A 19,303-nucleotide genomic window follows, 5' to 3' on the forward strand; every position below is an offset into this window, starting at 1 on the left:
ACATGCATGGACTGAGCCAGGAGTTCAGGGCCTCCTTTACCACGTGGCACCAGGACCCACAGCCTGAAAGAATCTGTTTCCACAACCCCTTTCACCCTGTGGATGGATTTACACTGCTGCTTGAAAAGCGAACTAGTCTGGCAGTGGGGCCTCATCTTTGGCACTGGGGGTCGGCGTGAGCAGTTTTTTTGCGACAGGAAGGCGCTGGCCTCTTTTGGCGCACACCTTCCGAGCCCAGCCCTGCGACCAGCAGCCACTTGGCTCAAATTCTTTGCTTCCCTCAAACCTAATTCCCTTCCCGATGGATAAACAGCACTGGGAGTGGGGAAACCCAGCTACCTATTTTATTTCTGCCTGAAGAAATTGAGGACTGCAGTTGTCCACACCTTGTTGGAAAGCGTTTCCAAGTCTTTTTTTTTTTTTTTTACAAATGTCATAGCAGTGCAGAAATGTGAAAAGGAATTTGTACCCCGGAGTACGTTTTGGTTCTCTTGCAAACATTTTGGTTTACAGATGCAAGTCGGCGACACGGATGTGTGAACAAACCATGCACACGGGAAATCCAGGTATGCCCACGAGAAACAACCATTTTATACACAGATCATCAATAGATAGATGTATACATATTTAGACATCCACATCCACATCCACAACAGACAAACTCTGCAGCAGCAATGTTCAGATGCAGCCCATTGCAAAGTGGTAGCATCTTGGCATGTCGTGAAGAGCGCAAGCGCATTCCTTTGCTGTGGGGAGTGAAGTGCCTCCGTCTGGGAGAGAATACGGGCACGCCGGCTGTTGCGGAAGGCCGGCGATCCTCCATGGCACTTTGATTTGCACGAGGGCGGTGAGGAAGCCTCTCCTGGCCAAGGTGCTGCAAACTGCTCCGCCAACACGGTTTCCATGCCCCCGATGGACTCAAACAGGTATTCACCTGGGGACACGGAAGATCTTGAGTTTGAATGAACAGCCCTGTGATCCCACACCACATACGGACCTTAGCGGATGGGTTCACGGAGAAAGGTTGGGGAAGACGAGTCACATTCACAAACTGGAAAGATCTACTGACCATCTGAGAAAGACATTTCCTTCAAGTTAAATGGATGTGGGATGGATACCATCCCGTGCCCTTCCCTGTGCTTTGAGAGATCACCAGCCACTGCAAGAAGTCACAGCGCTTTCGGAACACATTTCCGTTTCTAGAGACCTGCAAGCGCTCAGAGAGACTCACTAGTCCTGGCCCAGAAGGCTCTTTGCTTCTGGCCGCACTGGGATTTGCGTCTGGAGGGGAAACTGCTTGACTTCTGCAGCATGAAAATCCAAAATGCTGCTCAGGTACAAGCACAGAGAATAAAACCCACAGCCCTGCCACGTACCGCAGGAAATAAGACCACGGCGATCTCCAATGCATCCAGAGTCGCTCTGGAGGGCAGGAGATGCTCCAAAGAGCAAAGTGGGGGGGAGGCAGGCAGGGTCTGTAAGAGCGGCCGCCCCACTGTGACCCTCTGGAGGTGCTCCACACTTTCTGGGAGGACACGGGAGCCCGCTGCTGGCACCACGTGCCCGGGGCCCTGAGTGCGGGGAGGAGGCCCACTTCCCTGGCCAGAGGACAAGGGACCTGCCGCTCACTGAGCACCTGGAGGAGTCGAGGCAGCACAGGCAGGTGGAGGCACCCTCCGCCTCGTTTCAAGGACTGGCCACCGCAGTGCTGTTCCCAGCGGCTCCTGCGCCGGAAGGGCTGGTCCGCAGGGGCATGCGAGGCCGGGGTGCCACTGCAATGAGCTCTCAAGGGCAGAGTCCCTCCTGCAGCCCGGACGGTGTGGAATGGCTCATCCCGCCAGGGCTGCGAAGCCCCTTTGCATGGGGGAGGCGGGCTGGCAAGAGCCACTGAGGGCCCCCACGTGGGGCGGATCAGGCAGGGGCCAAATTTAAGAGCGATTTAAGACAAGGGACATAACTTGGGAGGGAGAGGGGACTTCCAAGGAATTAAATGACCGTTTGACCTTTGTGCAAAACTGGAGAGTGGCTGGTTTGGTGACGTTCAGACTGAAAAATGCTAGAAAGGTAGAGCGGACCCTCCACCGTCTCATGCATCTTCAGGGGACCCTTCCTCTCCCTCCACCGCGCTCCATCTGGTTCCGATGCTGCTGCTTTGTCCGATGTGAAAGACAAGCCTCCGCTGGACGACTTAAGTTTGGCAACCCGATGGGCGGTCAGCCCAGCCGAGGGCAGCTGCAGCAGCCACGCCTGGCTCAAGGAGGGGACTGGCCATTACGGCACTTGCTCACGCGGAGGCCGAGCAGCCTCTTCTTCAACAGGCGCGGCCCCTCAGGCCCGGTTGCCCATTAAAGCCAATTAAAGCCTGAATGCCGCCTCTTCACCTCGGCAGCAAGCGAGGATCTGCGCTTGGCCTGTTCCTGTCCCCCCCACCCCGCAAAACCCAGGCGCTCGCTCTCCCTGCTACAAGCAGCTGGCATTTCAGCTCCTTGCAAGGGGACAAGGTATTTGATGGCAATCGTCAAGCAGACGGGAGAGCTGGAACACGAAGGGCACCATGCAAGAGCTGGAAAAACGCTAAAGCGGGAGCCTCCCAGAACCGAAAAGGATGCGGCCACCTCCCCTCCCCTCCCCTCCCCTCCCCGTTCAGGGTAATCAGGGATGTTTTTGCGGGAGGGCTGGCTGTTGGTGTAAGGCTGGTGCTCCGATTGCAGGGAGCTGCCGCCAAAGACAGAGGTGCAGGAGCAGACAGAATGGTGACCGTGATAGCCACACCCGGCCCCCTCCGCCCCGGCACCCACCAACCTGGCGACCCGGCGGGTGCACCGCTGATGCGGGGCAAGCAAGCCTGTTCCAGCAACTCAGGGGATGGTTTTCTGCTTTGAAAGTCCTTGTGTTACTCGCTAGGCCTGCACAACTCTCAAAACTATTTCTTTAACCGACACGAAGTACAACACTGGCTCAACCTCATGGGTGTAACTGGCTCACTTCTGTGGCCGCAAGCCTTTCCCATGGCCCTGGGGAACCGGAAATGCAGCTCTCCTCCAGGGCGGGCTGCTGATGAGAGGCCGCGATCCCCACCTTCCCCTCGGCCTCATCTGTTCACTTCCGGAGACTCGCCATCTTCTTACCTTCTGCACACAGACGAAATGAGCACGGAGACAAATGGAAAAGCTACTGATCGCAGAGGTCTTTATATGTGCACCAGGCCCCTTTGGTGTGTGGGGGTGGGAGCAAACTTCGCTTTCCAGCTCCCTTCCCTTTCAGCTGGAAAACGGATGATCTGCAGGTGTATAAAGTTACTGGAACTGAGTGTGTGTGTGTGTGTGTTGGGGGGGGAGAGCATTGGACACCTGCCCTGAACACAAAGGAGGTGGCATCTCTGTCGTGTCTCCTCCCTTCTCTGCTTTCAAGAGGACACCGTAAGAAGCATCTTCTCGCACCAGACATCAAGCGGCCCCCGAGGGACCGCGCCTCTGACATCAACGGGCCATGGCAGCATCAGCAAAGGGACCGCACGACGGGAGGCGGAAGTTTGGCAGAGAAAGAGGCGGGCATCCTTCATCCACGCGGCCCGGACGGCCAAGCTCCAGCCGTCTCGAGGGCAGCACGGCTCAGATGGGCGAGCCGTCTCTGTGTTTCCAGGGCATCCGTGCTCCAAGCACCTAGGAATGCTGTACCGCGCCTGGCAGAATGCAAGCCTCTCCTGCAGGGTCTTTCTCTGGGGGAGGGGGTCCTTCCTTGGCCCGGGCTGTTACGGCTTGCATGCGGTGGCCCCCACCCCCACGTGCTCAAATAGTCAGGAGGGGTATGCATCCCACCCCAACCCCCCCCTCGTGACACACCATCGGGGCCATGAACGTCCAGCGGTTGGTTTCCGGGTCGTACATTTCTACCGAGCTCAAATTGGACTGTCCGTCGTAGCCTCCCACGGCGTACAGGCGGCCACAGTTGGCCACCAGGGAGACCCGGCTGCGCCGTGTGTTCATGGGAACTATCAGATACCACTGGTCCGCCATGGAATTGTACACTTCCGCGATGCTGAGGAAGCCCGAGCCGTCGTAGCCGCCGCAGACGAACATCTTGCTGCTGAGGGATGCCGCCCCGTGCCGGCAGCGCTTGTTCAGCATGCTGGCCACGGGGTGCCACGAGGCCGTGTGGTGGTTGTAGTACTCCACCTGTGAGAGAGGAAGAGGGCAGGGAGGCAGGTGGGCATGGGGAGGCGGCCCTGGCAAGCCAGCGAGGGGCAGGAGCCAACCTGCGAACTGCTGAACCAGCTCTCCCGGGAATTCTGTCGCGAGGACCCGGCCGGCCTGGGGCATCGCACTGCACGCCACGTGCCCGCAGCTCTTGCGCCTCTTAAGGCGCAAGCGTGGTGCCTTTGGACTGCACTTTTTAATGCTTGGCGGCTGAAAGGGTCTGCGGGAGCCACACTGGTCCAAAACAAGCACGCGACCTTTTGGATGGCGGGGATCTACGAAGGCAGCGGGGCTGGAAAAAGCTCCTCTGCTGAGGAAGGACGGGAACTCTACTCGTTCATCCCAAAGTGCAGGATACAGAATAGTGGGCTCAAGTTGCAGGGAGACAGGTTCCAGTTGGGCATCAGGAAGAACTTCCTGCCTGTGAGAGCAGTAAGACCATGGGACCCTTGACCTAGGGAGATGCCGGGCTCTCCCACCCTGGAGGCCTCCAAGGTGCAGCTGGGCAGCCCTCTGGGAGGGATGGCTTAACTGGGAGTCCCTACGCCGAGCAGGGGCTTCGACCCAATGGCCCTCCAGCTCCTTCCAGCTCTGCTGTTCTTCCGTCCTGCCCTGTCCTGCCCTTCAATGGGGGCCGTGCCCCAGGGCAGCCGACTTAGCAAGCCTTTCGGTAAGGCTAAATAGGGCGACCGTTTGGCCCTGAGCCCTAGAAATAAAGCGGGAAAGAAGCAAGAGGCTTGCCCGACACAAACAAGAAGAGGTACCACCCATTTTTTTTTAAAGACTCACGCTGTTGAAGATCTGTAGCCCATCGTGGCCGCCGGAGACGAAGATCCTGCCCTCAAAGACGGTGACGCCGGCTGCGCTGCGGTTGGAGCTCATGGGGGTCACCTCCACCCACCTTTCCGAGAGAGCAGCAAAGCGAGAGCGGTGAGCGGCAGCCGACAAGGGAGCGCCCTCAAACTCTGCCCCCACGTGCAGCAGGATGGAGGAGGACCCGGCGCAAGGCGGGGGCACTCACTTGTCTGTCTCAGGGGAATACAACTCCACCGAGTTGAGCGAGGACGTGCCGTCGTACCCGCCACAAACATAGATCTGTCCGTCCAGAACGACCGTTCCCATGGCGCTGAAACAAGGCACAGACCGCGTGGTCAGCGCTGGGCGCTTGGCGGCGGGAAGATTTGTTGAGGCCGTTACGATTCGGGGCAAGAAAAGGACCTTTCCGTTGGCACTTGGGTGTTTCCCTATCTTTCCCCCCACTGCTTCCCCCTTCACAGATGTGCCTTCCCCTCTCGTTCAGTCACCGGGGGATTTGTTCACCAAGCTTAAGACTTTGTTTTATCTTTCTGGACTAGTCATCACCGACGAGTTTATTTCCCAGAGACCAAATCTAGATCTGTCGTGGCAAGAGATCTACTGGAATCAACTGCACAAGTTAGTGACGACTGACTTTAGCCCCATATATCTCAGTGGGTCTATGGAAAGTTACGACCAACTGGGAGCCAACTTATGCCTGCTTGCTCTAAATTGATTGCCCAATGAATGTGACCTGCACTTAACTATGAAAAATTAAAGCGCTCCCTGTTTCCCAGATGCAGAAGAATAGGCTTCCCCCAACCTGGTGCCCTCCAGATGGGAGTTGTAGTCACAGGAGATCCGAAGGAAGCTGCTGCGACAGTTCTCTGTCCACCGTATAACATGTTTCCCAGCCAACGGGAGAGTGACAAAGCACAGACGCAGCAACGGTGAAAATGGACCCATTGCGCCATGTGCGGGTGAGCGGCCTGCGCTTGCCGGGGGTGGCCAGGCTGGGGATGGCTGCAGCAGAGCAGCCACTGGGCCTGCTGTGGAAAGGCCCGGGCCTACCCCACCTGGTTCTGTTCAGGCCCTGCGCTCACGCTTGACATGCGAATGGCCCACAGCCTCTTTCTCACACAGGGTACACAGGCACAGGAGAAGCTGCGTAAAGCTGTTTGAAAAAGATGAGGCAGTTTATTTTGCTTCTCCACAGGTGCTGCAAGGAACAAGTCTCACCGAGACTCTTGGCCTCAAAAGAGGAAAGGAAAGGAAAAAGAAAAAGAAAAGCACGATTTCCTCATTGTCGCATATGGACAAGTCTTTGAAAGCACATCAGTGACATCTTGGAGAGAGTGTTTAGAAGTAACTTGATGCAAGCCAGCAGATTAAGGAGTTCCATACAAGTCCCTGGGTTTGCTCGGCACGCAGAGATTAAGCAGAGCAGCGAATGCCGACTGGCAGAGATAACAGGCCCTTCCTCCTTGAGGCCATGAGGAATCAACCGGGGCAAGGAACTCACTCCAGGATAACGAGCTTGTTTGTGCTCAAGCTCAGTGAACAGAGGGCCTTTGAGCTGGGATCTGAGTCTGCGCTTAAGAACAGCATTCATTCTACAAGCACTTGGAAGGATATGAAACGAGGACAGCTGGGGTCTACTCGCCGTTCTCTATCATGCTCGTAAGAGTATTTTTCTGTTAACATTTACAGCCTGGCCCAGCCTGAAGGCTTTAGTGCAGGGATTCCTCAGCAAACATCCACGCAGAAACCCAGTTAGAATAGGCACACCGGGGTGCCCGCTGAAGTGCTAACCACAGCTGGTTTAGACTTGACCCTAAAAGGGGGCCCAAGGCCGGAATCCTGCGCTGTGCAGAATCGTAGGCCTTTCTCTCTCTGAACTTCCGAACGATCACACCCTAAATTAATCCTGCAAACTTCATGTCTCGGCAGGCTTTTGAACCAACAGGTCCAAAGCACGTTAACTGGAACACCTGCCTTGAATACGACAAGCTGGATAGTGTCCCATTAAGACAGAGGGCCTCTCCCACTTAGGCAAGGGACCTGGTCCTCTGTCTGTCTGTCTGTCTAATCTGTCTGTCTGTCTGTCTGTCTATCCATTTAAACAATTTATATGCCGCCCCTTCACATAAGCCTCGGGGCGGCTTCCAATCATAAACAAACACCAATATATAAATACATAAAATAGTGGAGACATCCTGGCAATTTAAAATCAATAAATAACATTAACAATTAAAATAACATTTGAATAAAAAGGTCTTGGCCTGGCTCCGAAAAGCAAATAATGACGGCGCCAGGCGGACCTCTCTGGGGAGCGCGTTCTGTAAGACCTCTACAGAGGTCGCCCTTCCCGCCCGGCCTCGGCACGCACCTGCGTTTGCTGTTCATGCTTCCCGCTTTGGACCAGGAGTCCGTCTCCGGGTTGTACACTTCCACCGTGCTCAGCCGCAGCTGCCCGTCGTACCCACCGATGGCGTACAGGAGTCCGTTCAGCACGGCCACCCCCACCCGGCTGCGAGCGGTCGTCATCGGCTGGCACTTCTCCCAGTGGTTGGCAATCGGGTCAAAGACCTCCACCACGTTCAGCGAGTCACCTGCGTAGAAATTTGCTGCTCACGTTTTAAAAAGTGGTGATCCCAAAGACTCATCGACATTCATGGGGTGGGAATACAAGCATAATTTAGCTTAAAGCTCTTACTGCCAGTACTGTTAGAAGAGGTGCTTCGAGCATTTAGAACAGGAGAAAAAACAGGCGAAGGCTGGGAAACGACCAATTAATTGGCGGGGGGTGGAAGGGGGTGAGGGGAGGGGGTGCTGTCATCTGGCGGAAGCTCAGAACAGGATTCGGACCCCGGAAGAGCCGGCTCTGACGCCAGGCCTGAGCCTTCCCAGCACAGCTTTAGCGTGCGTTGCTGCTTGATTAGGATCTTTGTGTCTGGCGGGAATCCCCAAGGATCTGCATGGAATGCAGCTCGATGAGGAATGCAGCTTGGCAAGGTTTCCGAGGCTTGTCCCCGAGCAAGCAGAAGAGGGAATGGCCAGCCCCAAACAGAAGTGAGTCCTTTCGGGGTCAAGCGAGTGAAAGGCTGGATGGGGGAGGCCTAGGACTGATACCCTGACTCAGTCCAAAAGGGCTGGGATTTCAATGAGTGTGAGCCACTCTTTCTCAGTTCAACAGGGGATTATGAGTGCTGCTTCTGGCTTGTGTATTCTGGCTGGGCTCTACCTGATCGAGCAATTGCCAGGATTAAGGTGCAGGGCCTGCCAGGACGCTCCGCCCACGTTCCCGGAGGGCTTAAACAGACCCATGGACCTGGCTTGTGATTATCTGCTTGTCCACATGGACTCCAGTGGGATTTTGGGCCCAGTGTGGGATGGAAATGCAGCTGCTCCTAAGAGGCATGTGGCAGTGAGGCACACTTGGTCTGACTGATGCCTGGAGAATTTTGCTTCCTGCGGGGAGACCTTATGTTTATTTCATCCCCGCAGGAGAACTGGTACTTTCTGGTTTCCATGCCTTTGCTGTATTAAGCAAGAGTCTGAAATGCTGATCATCTCAGATTATGCCCCAGTCTGGCTGGAGTTTGTCAACTCTGCCAAGGCCCCAGGGTCTTTGGCACCTTAAAGTTTCTTTTCTTAATGACGGGGTGTTTATTTGTATGATTTCCTCATATTGGGAGGATAACCAGGGTGACTCTTGCACCGTGGATGCGAGGCCAGGAAATCTTTTATATGGGATCCAAAGGCTGCTTATCGCAGGCTACGATGCTTGGAACGTTTGGCTCCCTGGCGCATAGATGCCACTCCCGAATGGATACATACGTGGGTATTTGGTCTGCCTTTCTTGAAATAGACGTGCACGTTTCAGCCCTATGTCATTACGGAAACATGCTTAAAGGCTTTCAATTGTCAATGCATTAGTGTGCAGCTTATGGCTGCCGGAACCCTTTGCTCTTGATTCAGCTGGAATGTTTCCTCACAGTTTATATTCTGTGGGTTCCTTGAGCTTCCAAACGGAAAGGAAGAGATCAACGACAGGGGTTGGATGCTCCATTTTGACACAGGGGCTAAAATGCTCCATTTCATGTTTGAGCTCAAGCGGACATAAAAACTTCATGCACCTGCTTTCTGGATAAGCGGGGGGGGGGGGGGGGGGATCACTTCAGCAAGCACTTAAGATCGCCGACACTCAAGAGGCCAAGCTAGCTACGCCGTGGATTTTCAGAGGCATTCTCCCTGGGCCAGCCCCATACCAGGGAATTTGGGTTGTGTGCGTCCGTAATTCCCGGATACAGATGAAGGGCAGTCTCCAAGACGGCCACTCTGCTCTGACCCAGCTGGAGCGGCTGCCTTCTGCTACTGAGCAGCTGCGGCACGTTTCCACGGGGACAGGTCCCGATGGGCCCACAACCCTCCTCCCCGCAGGGCCCCGCTCACATCCAGACAGGCAGCAGATTTGAGAGATACCTGCTGAGTTGAGGCCTCCCACGGCGTAGATGAGGCCAGCGATGGAGGTGCAGCACCGGGGGCGCGTTTTGAAGGCCGGGAGGTGCGGGCGGCGCTCGGGCATGAGGTGAAAGTCCTTCGCTTCGTCCACAAGGTCCCTACAATCAACGGCCGAGCCACAAAGGGGGCAGTCGGGTGAGCACACCACTCGAGGAGCGACGGAAGCAGGAGCAGCGGGAAAAGCGTGTTGGGGGGCGGCCTCTGCACTGCGGTGGAGCTGGAGCCCGGGCATCCCCTCCCCACGGCTTCTGGCGGGGTGCAGCCGTCACTTGTGGCTGGCTCCCCAGCTCCTCCTGGGTGCCAGGGGCACCCTTCTGCCCCCCCCCACGCCCCCCCCACAGGTAAAAGCTGGGTGCCCTTCCATGTCAGGCTCCACCACATCCATGATGAACAGGTAGCTTGGCATCCTGAACATTTCCCCTTGCACATCAAACCACCCATTTCGCTAAGATGTCAAGGTACACCTGGGAGCGCGTGCAACATCGCAGGGGAAATCTGAGCCGAGGGCAGGAGTGGAGTGGGGAAGCGGGCCAGAAATGCCAGCAGCCAGGGCGTCCGCGATCTCTCTACTTCCTTAGCTCTCATGACCACGGGAAGGGAAATGAACGTTCAGGCTCATCCAAATCCCCCAGCAGTTGGGTTTCCTTGGAAGTGGCGGTGCTAGCGCCCTTTTGATACACAAACCGGGCCGGTAAGTGGGCCCTTGTTGGGGATCTCCGAGCATTCCCAGAATTCTATGCCGCAGTCACATTTTGAATGCTCGCTCGGCAGCTCTCAGCTGTAGACCAGCATGAATACAATGGCCCGAACCGTAAGCCACCTCAGACAGACAGGTGAGCCCATTGCTAACAGGAGCGCGAGAGACACGCATGCGAACCCACAAAATCAACAGAGCCAGATACGCTTTCCTGCTTGCCAAGGATCTGCCAGATGGCAGCGCACTCGCCTGCCTGCCAAACCCACGGGGACTTGCGTAAGCGAGCGCATGGCACAGATCAGGCCCCCATCAGAGGTTCCGCGTTTCTTTGCAAACGTTTGTCCAGATGAACGTGTGGCCACGGGTTTTGCTGTGGGACAGAGGAGCTGGCACTCGCGGTCTAAACCACACCTGCAACCGACTTCTGGCAGAACTCAGAGATGGGAAACTGGGCGCTCGTAGGTGGAATGAGGGCTCTTCCATTTTCACCCCTCCAGCCCTGCCTTTGGCTGCGTGGCATTATGTCGCCTGCAGAGCCCTCCACCCCGCAAAGAAGGAGGCCCAGAGTGGGCAGCTCGCTGCAGAGATTCTCAGCCAAGCGCCAGACTGCTGCGGGGTCTGAGCATCAGCACCGCACAGTGCACATGCGCAGGCTTCGATCATCCCAAACCCACTGCAGATGTCTGCCCCCCCATATATGGGGGGCACTGGGGTGTGCCGGGATCCGTGCATCATACAGCTCCTCTTGATGTACCGAAAGCAACCCTAGCAGAGCAAGGCGTGCGATGACGAGGGGCCAGCCACCTGAATGCTCCTCACAGATACTGAAACTAGCGCCCAGGAGTCAAGGCAGCATCACCTCCCCCGGTCATCTGTGCAAAGCGCTTCCCTGCGTGCAGTGAAGCAAGCGTGCAAAAATGAAGGGCAAGGTCCTGGATGCCACCATCTCTTTCTTCATCACTGGGTGGTAAAGGGGGCAATGGCAGGTCTCTAAAAAAAGCGGCGCCCGTGGCAGTGCAGGGCACGGAACCCGTGCAGCCCACCAGAGGCCCTGCGCTTAAGGGCCACAAGGTATGAGAGAGCGAGAGAGGACAGCAAGAGCACTCGGCCTTTCGCCTCCTGCACTGGCAGGGTCATCGGGAGGACGGCTCCCTCCCTCTCTGGCCCGCGTGGTGGAAAGGGGGTCCCAAGTGTGGGGGAGCCAGGTGCATCACTGCCCTGCGTTGATTTCCCCGACGAACGGCCCCAGCACACGCACCTGCACTTGTGGCAGCAGCGAACCAGGTCGTCCTGCTGCACGCGGTCCGTGAGGAACTGAGGCCGGCAGAGGGGCAGGCGGATTTTGGCCAGGAGCTCCGGCAAGCAGCTCTCTCGATGCTCACGGCTGTACCTCACCCAGGCCAAGGCGGCTTCGAAGACCTGGCAAAAGAAGAGCCGGAAGCTCAGGAGAGGTGAGCGGGCACCTGTCAAGGTGCTTTCGGTACAGGGAGGAACCCTGGAGGAGAGGCCCCTGCTCACACACAGTGTTCCATCACTCATTCGGACTTTGATCCCCCTTTAAACCCGCGGCAATGGTCTCCAACCTTTTTGGGCCACTAACCACGTGTAGAATTCTGAGTGTGCTGTAGCTGCTTGCACAAAATGGCTGCCGCAACGCGCACTTCCCGCGCACAGAGTGGCTGCGGTGGTGGATGCGGCCAGTTGCAACAGCTTTTTCAGCAGGCTAACTGGTGTGGCCTAAAGAAAACCATCTTACCCCAGTGCCTAAGTTCCAAAACCAGGCTGGGTTTGTTTTTCACAGTTTTAGAGGGAACAGAACATATGGAAAGGTAGTGTACAAATAAACACAAACTGCTCTACAGAGCTTCCTTCAGTGCATGCTCAGAAACTTCACCGGCTTCCAAATACAGCAGCAAGATTCTCCAACCAAGTCAGGGTTTGGAGCGTGTGTGATTTCTCTCCTTTTCCCAACTACACTGGCTATTCCTTGCCTCCAGATGCATTAATACTGCCGGTTATTAGCTTTAAAACACCAACTAGTTCATGACCAGGGCCCACGGACCCTTCCTCTGAGAGCCCGCCCATTCTCAGTGCTGCATGGCAGACACCCTTCTTGGTGCCCACCAACACAGGAAACACGACGGGTGGGAACCAGTTGGAGAGCATTTTCTGTGCCCCAAGGATGTGGCCCCCTCTGCCCTGTTTCAGCAGTCCTCATATGACTTTCCTGTCCTCCCCACAGTAACTGTTTTGTAGCTTTGCAATTCTGCTGCTTTGTTAAAATGGTGAAATGAAGCTGACTGGTGGGAGGTTTAGGATAGATAAAAGGAAGGAGCTTTTCACAGAGTATACAGTTAAATTGTGGAATTCACTGGCTTGGGAAGCGGTGATGGCTACCAATCTGGATGGAGCTTGGACACATTCACGAGGAGGCGGCTACCAGCAGCTACCAGCCTCGCTGGCCATGGGCTACCTCTGTTACCGGGGCGGCATGCCTGCATAGCCGTTGCTGAGGGGGCCTTGCACCCATCGCGCTGAGGGATCCTGTGGGCAGCTGGTTTGCCACCGCAGGCACAGAGTGCCGGACCGGACAGCCCTTTTCCTACGTGCTGGTGTGAAATACAGGATGTTCTCTTGAACCTCTTTCTTACAAATGTAAAAATGCAGTGAGAAACTCTTGTAATGACCAAATTAATCAGCCTCTGGACCCCCGAGAGCGCACACCTGTCCTAGCAGAGAGCGCACACCTGTCCTAGCGCATGCCACGCTATGCTCCCCACCCAAGGCCTTTTTCACGGGCTTCTTCTGAGAGCAGCTTGGACGGGGGAAGCATGCGGGAGGAACGTCTCAGCGGCAGCCCTCTGGCTGCGAAATGAGCACCCCGAGGAAGCCCACTGGGCGCTGCCTTTCGGTACCCAGCCATGGCCTCTCTCTCCTCTCAGACATTTGTCAGCATGACGCACGATGTTTAATTGTGTCCCGGGATTTCTTGTCCCTAATGGTTCTTCGGATAAATACTTGTGTGTGTGCGTGCTATCTGTTCATATGTTTGTTTGTAAACTATTTCTACATGATGCAGGATATTTTAAGCATCTCAAGCGCCGCGGGCCACCCGGAGAGTTTGGCTGTCGGGCGCTACACAAATGGAATGCACTCCGCGGAATACCTGCTCCTCCAACTTGACGTTGAGCTCGTCCCTCGAAACCAGCTCCAGGACATCTTCGAAGGGCAGGGCCAGGAACTCCTCCGACATGGACACCTCGACAAAGTGCTGGTGGATGAAGCTGTTGGCAGCGTCGTAGAGCACGGCACACATCATGGTCTCGGCAAACTGGCGCACGCCCAGGCAGTTCCTGGGATGGAGCCTTTAAGGAGGATGCAGAGGAGTCGGGAGCCGGGCAGGAGCTGGGCTGCTCCGTCTCTTTCTGAGCGGCCCGTCAAACAGAGGGAAGCCAGTGCCCGACACCTTGCATGGCCAAGAGGTGAAATGCAGGAGGAAGTGTGCGAGGAGGAGCAAGCTCAGTTCTCGAGTGCTGGGGGTCAGCCTGGAGTGATCCCACGTTCACCTCCTTTCTCCCATACAACAGAGTAACTGGCATTCACCGCTACTGGGGCTGCAAAGAGGCTACACGTTCCATCTGGGGACTATCGCAGCAAGTGCATGTTCTCAAGGTTAAATTTGATCTCTCTGTTTAAAAATGCTTGTTTAATTGCATTTTCTATTGTTGTTTGCCCCCTTGAATGCTCAAAAGGTGGAGAATGAATGCTTTAAAATGAACAAAAATACATTATCTCCACTCTCAAGCCTGGGTAGGTTGTTGCTTCCAGAAAAGGACCTTGGAGGTCCCTCTTCAAAGCCCTTTCACTGCTTACAATCACAGGCCTTCCGGCTGCAATTAAGTCTCTTAAATAGACATTTTTTAGGATGGATGTCAGGAGAACTGGGGAAATGGAACCACAAGAACTTCAGGAATCGCTCCTTGGCATGCTAGAGGTCGTGTGCCTTTTCATGGGCTTTCCCCCCGCAATTCTACATGATTTATCCTTTGCTTAGATATGTTTGTTTTCCCACACATCTTGTGAACTTGTGAAGCAAGTTCTGTCTTCACAAGCAGACAAGTAGATTACATTCGTAAAGTTATTAATTCCCACTTCCTCAGAAATATTTATAGTTGCATCAGGAAAAAACACAGTGCTCGCCTTGGTGGGCTTGCCCTTCTGCCCCTCGCTGGTGACGCAGCTTCACTGAAATGACCTTCCCTGGGAGTGGGAGGGGGAGGGGAAGGGGAGGGAGGGAGGGAGGGAGGGGAGGGCCGCTCGGAGTGCTCTTGCACAGAAGCGAGCCTTTCCCACGCTCCCCCAGCACCACCTACTGGCCTGCATTCCAGCAGCTTCAGCCGGACGATCTGCCCTGGGAACCTTGGCCAAACCCTGGCGGATCAAACTTTTATCTTAAATGCTGCGCCCTTTATCCCGGAGACGGACTGGCCGGGGCCCCTGCAGGCAGCTCCACTATTTCCACAGTGCTTGCTCGACTCTCGAGTAGAACGTGCCTCCTTCTACAGGCCCTGCCTGCAACCCCCACCTTCCCTGCCGTGTAACACGCACGACAGTGCTTGAGGAACGGCTCCAGAGATGTCGGAAGAAGCGCCTCGGGGGCGGGGGGGCGCATTTGCCAGCCGGCCACAGCAGGTGGATTGTCAAGTCCACGTCTCCATGTTGCGCCTGCAAGAATATCTGCCTGATCTCCTTGATGATGCTGACTTTTGAGCAGCAGCAGCACTGAGAGAGCTCCAGGGCTCAGTCTGGGGAAGCCCTGAGACATCCTCAAGCCCCGGCTGCCTCTTCCGCAGGAAGCTTGTAGGGGAGGCCTCTCAGACCACCCTCCTTGGCACTGGGGGAGCCGCACCTGCTCCCCAGCAAAGGCTTGACTTGCAGGAAGAGGGGGCTGAGGGGCCACCCGTCACCCCACACTTTCTCCCCACAGTGGTTCTCCAGGGATTCCAGTTGCCAACAGCCTCAGCCCAGGCCACGTGGGGCTTGGCCGGCTCCCTGCAGGCATCTGGCGCCATCAGTTCTGCTTGCAGGTGTGCCTGAGCTCAGAGCTGGGCTTGCAGGGGACAGCTGAGTCCCTGGGGCAGCCTCCTGCCCACCTGGCACCCCACAGATTCGTTGGACTGCAACACCCCCTGGCTTGGGGGGCTGCGACGGGAGCCGCAGCCTGTCGCGTCCGGAGGGTGCCAGGCGGGGGAGGTCTGCCCACTGCATTCAGGCGCGCACGGCCATGTTGCAGGACACCTGGAGCGTCTCGGCACGGTGATCCGCAGGTGCGCCCTGCAGAAGACACCTGGGCCCCTCACCTCTCCTTGAGGAAAGCGCAGCAGGCGTCCTTGATGTTCTGCAGCTGCAGGAAGCTGGCGCCCATCAGCAGGGACTGGACGTTCTGCTGGTCGATGGCCAGGTGTCCATTGTAGGCAAAGTTGATCAGAGCTTCCAGCGCACTAAAAGGCAGAGAAGAGGCAGAGAGTGTTGGCCAAAGGCGGCGAGTGGCTTCATCAGCTGCTTCAAAGGTCGACAGAAGCATGTGCGGAAAAGAGGGTCTCGTCCCCAACAAGCCATGGGCCAAATTGGAGCTTTTGGCAGATACCGGTGATTCCCGGCATCCGTTACAAGAACGCTTCTAGACTTTGAGTCTGCAAACTAGAGATAAGTGGAAAACGGGAAAAGGGCCTTCCCTGTGGTGGCGCCCCGGATATGGAACATGTTTTCCAGAGAGGCGTGCCTGGCACCGACACTTTTTCCATTTTGGTGTCAAGTCAACCCCTTTTTATTTTCCGGAGATTTTAAGAGTCAACGTGTTTTAAGTTGGGGCTTCATCTGAATTTTGTCCTGGGCTGCTGCAGTTTTCTTTCATTGTACTACTGCCCTGGGACTTTTCAGTGGAGGATGGCATATGAAAGCTTCACACCAACCAGCCAGCCAACCAACCAACCAACCATGGCCACTGCATACTAGAAGGACACATGAGCAAGCGAGGGGAAAGGAGCCAGCTGCTGTGTGCGTTAGGATTTCCTGACACCAAGAAGCCATTCCGGAAAGCAGGGCCTCCACTCTCCTCCCGATGTCCCGCCCTTTAAAATGCCAATCACTTCCATCTGCCTCCTGTTTGCGTGGAGCTGCCACCGTTATCTCCTCCCCTCCAAGTCTCCATGAGGTGAGCTAGGCTGAGAAACAGGCCCGGCCCAGAGCCACCGGCCTCCCTGCGAAAGCTACCCCAGGCAGCGTCCCACCGGCAACTTGCTCACTGCGTGGATCGGGCCCCTGGCCTGGAGAGGCAGGGGAATTCCCCTGACCGTGCGGGGAACCTCCCCGTGCCCCAGAGCTGCAGGGTTACCTTGGGTCCATGCCCTGCATGACGATTTCATCCTGCTTGCACTCCATCATGTCGTTTGTGAACATGGCGTGGAAGTACGGGATGGAAGCTGCTAGGACGATTCGGTGGGCGCTGAATTTGTGGTCCCCGACCTGGGCGGAAATTCAAGGCAACAGACATTATTATTTGGCCCCAAGCCAACGTGTGCGAACGGGGGGAAAGGATCCGTCTCTGAGCTTCTGGGCTGCAGACGGGCTGTTGGCCTCAAGAGCTGCTGGCCTCAACACTCATTTTGTTGCATGAGCCCATCTTTCCCCCATTCCTTCCAAGCAGGTCGGGGCAAAAGGTTGCCCGGCTGGAGTATATACATACATACGTATGTATGTATGTATATTGCTGTCCCACCTGTTTTCCTTGCAAGGCACTGAGGCAGCTCACATAATTCTCCTCTCCATCTTATTCCCACCACAACAGCCCTGTGAGGAAGGCTGGGCTGACAGTCTGTGCTTGGCCCGAAGTCATCCAGGGAACTCCACGGCTGACTGGAGACTAGAACCCGGATCCCAAGCCCCAGCCCTGAGCGCTTGACCACTGTACCAACTGGCTCTCTTATGATGTTAAAAGAAGCCAGCTAAGTTGGCTTAGTGATACTAAAGGAATGTTGGGAAGAAGTCGATAATGAAAAACGGACGTGAGCACTCGCTATTAGGAAACTGTGGTTTAAGAATAAGAAGCGGATTCTGAGCGGAACAGTTCTTCTCCTGTCCCAGCCACAAAGAGTTTGCCCGCAGGGTCAGTGCGACTACCGGATGCTGGTCCAATGGGATGCACGTTTATTCAGACCACTGGACTACTAATAATCCAGCCCCTGTCCAATTCCACCCACGTGGCAGAGGCCCCCAGAGAGCCAGGTGTGGATTGGTTCTCACTGGCCTCATTGCTTATCGAGGCCCTGACATTTCAGCTAAGGATTCTGATCCTGCCTCTTCTTGCAGAATGAGGCAACAACTTCTGAAGGTTGTATTTTAGGAGAGGCGGGGGTAGCTCCCACACGGTGTATGAAGAAAGTCCAGTTTAATCCTGGCACCCCCGGTTAAAAGGAACTCGGACAGCAGGCTGCAGAAAGCTCCACCTGGGAGCAGAATGGCCATTTCCGGTTAATTAGGAAGTTACCGGAACAGACGGAACAACAGCCAGAGTCTAGATAAGGCAGCCGAGCAGTTCGATGGGATGCTTCAAGGACAACTCTTGTGTGTGCAGGCAAACAAGCAAGGCTGAGGTCTGTCCCATCGCAGCCGTTCCGCTTCCCCAGAAATTAATGAATGGAACTGTACAGCACCAGGTTGGGGCTGAGGATGCGAAGGGGCTGCCATGCCACACAGAAGGAGCTGCAAGTCCAACCTCTTTGGGGACCAAGGATATGCTGTCACATCAGGCTTTTGGCCAGGTTCCCCTTGGCTCTGTGGCCGTGTCACTGTTTTTCGTGGAGCTGGGCTGGCATGGGCAAGCGGAGCTGCTGCTGCGAATTCAGGTAGCGGATGGCAGTTCAAGGACCAGGAACAGCAACACTGCTCGTTGCTCATGCTCCTTCCTGGCAGTGGGGCAACAGGAGAGGAAGATGCGGGATGCGACACGCAGCCAGTGCCCAGAAAAGGTGGGAAACAGAATGGGCAGGGAGAGCCGGCACGCTGAGAGCATCACCCGTGTGTGACGGGCGACAACGGTTGCAGAAACGGCACTGCCCCTGTGTAGTTTACCTCATGTAGATGTTTTCCCCTTTTCTTCTATCCCACCTTCAGCACAAATGTGATCCCTATTTTATTTATTTGCTATATTTCTATACTAATTCCAAGTTTTTATGCAAACTGCCACAACCGCCTGCCTGCACTGGACCACGGGAGGAGCCCTGGTTTGAGTTCAAGTACGCAGGCGTTTTCCTGGCTTCCCTAAAGCTATGCCAGGATACCAGGCGTGGGGCTTGAAGATGGGGGCAAGAACACGTCACAGGACCTTGGCTGGGGTACTGGTGAGTGGGGCAACAGCCCCTGCAGGCTGGCCAGCCAGGTCACTTGACGCTGCGAAAGAGCCCACCAAAACGCCGTGTGCTGGGAGTCCACGAACGGGAAGCCTCGAGCTGAGAAAAGGCTGCCGCAACCGTGGGCAAGAGTGGCGTCTGAACGGGACTAAAAATAACAACGAGCTGAGGGAGCAAGCACATGCTCCTACAGGGCTTCTCTGCCCCCAGAATAAGACTGCAAAATGTTTTGCAGTATTTGCGGAGAGCTTTTTGCTACAACTTGAATTGCCGAGGTCTCGTGATGCTGAAATGTTAGTGTTTATTCCTTGAATGGGCTGCTTTGAGGAAGAACTCACATTTCCCCCCTTTTCTTGTTGGGTTATTTCTTCCAAAATATTTCTTCTACAATTTGCACTGACCCTTGCTTTAGTATGGCATCTACAGATTGAGCCACACGGTCTTAGGCTTCATCGATAAATACTGTACCCTAACCGTTGTGAAATAAAGGTTGATGAGGAAGGGAAAGGTTAAAACCTGAACAGACATTTCTAGATGGGGAACACATAATTTATTTATTTTATTTATTTTCCGATTTATATCCTGCCTTTTTCCTACCAAGGGCTCAAGGCAGCTTACATCATTCTCCTCCTCCATCTTATTCCCACAACAACAACCCTGTGAGGTAGGTTGGGCTGAGAGTC

At 55.4% G+C, this 19,303-nt stretch overlaps 1 protein-coding gene across 2 annotated transcripts in view; it reads right to left on the bottom strand.

The window, feature by feature from the left end:
• Window positions 1-569: 569 nt before the first annotated feature.
• KLHL18 (kelch like family member 18) overlaps window positions 570-19,303 on the bottom strand; it is a 29,148-nt gene continuing 10,414 nt past the window's right edge. Inside the window, exons 2-10 of one of the 2 annotated variants that reach the window (XM_044425058.1) lie at window positions 16,607-16,737; window positions 15,573-15,713; window positions 13,379-13,577; window positions 11,471-11,631; window positions 9,477-9,613; window positions 7,381-7,603; window positions 5,218-5,322; window positions 4,986-5,097; window positions 570-4,175 (exon numbers count right to left, since the gene is read on the bottom strand). In XM_044425058.1, coding sequence (XP_044280993.1) covers window positions 3,789-4,175; window positions 4,986-5,097; window positions 5,218-5,322; window positions 7,381-7,603; window positions 9,477-9,613; window positions 11,471-11,631; window positions 13,379-13,577; window positions 15,573-15,713; window positions 16,607-16,737 — 1,596 coding nt within the window. In that variant the 3' untranslated portion in view covers window positions 570-3,788. Of the gene's footprint in view, window positions 4,176-4,985; window positions 5,098-5,217; window positions 5,323-7,380; window positions 7,619-9,476; window positions 9,614-11,470; window positions 11,632-13,378; window positions 13,578-15,572; window positions 15,714-16,606; window positions 16,738-19,303 lie in introns of both variants that reach the window. The other variant, XM_044425057.1, reaches the window with a different exon arrangement.

Source organism: Varanus komodoensis, unplaced genomic scaffold, assembly GCF_004798865.1.
Source record: "Varanus komodoensis strain SLA01 unplaced genomic scaffold, ASM479886v1 scaffold15, whole genome shotgun sequence".
Taxonomy (NCBI): domain Eukaryota; kingdom Metazoa; phylum Chordata; class Lepidosauria; order Squamata; family Varanidae; genus Varanus; species Varanus komodoensis.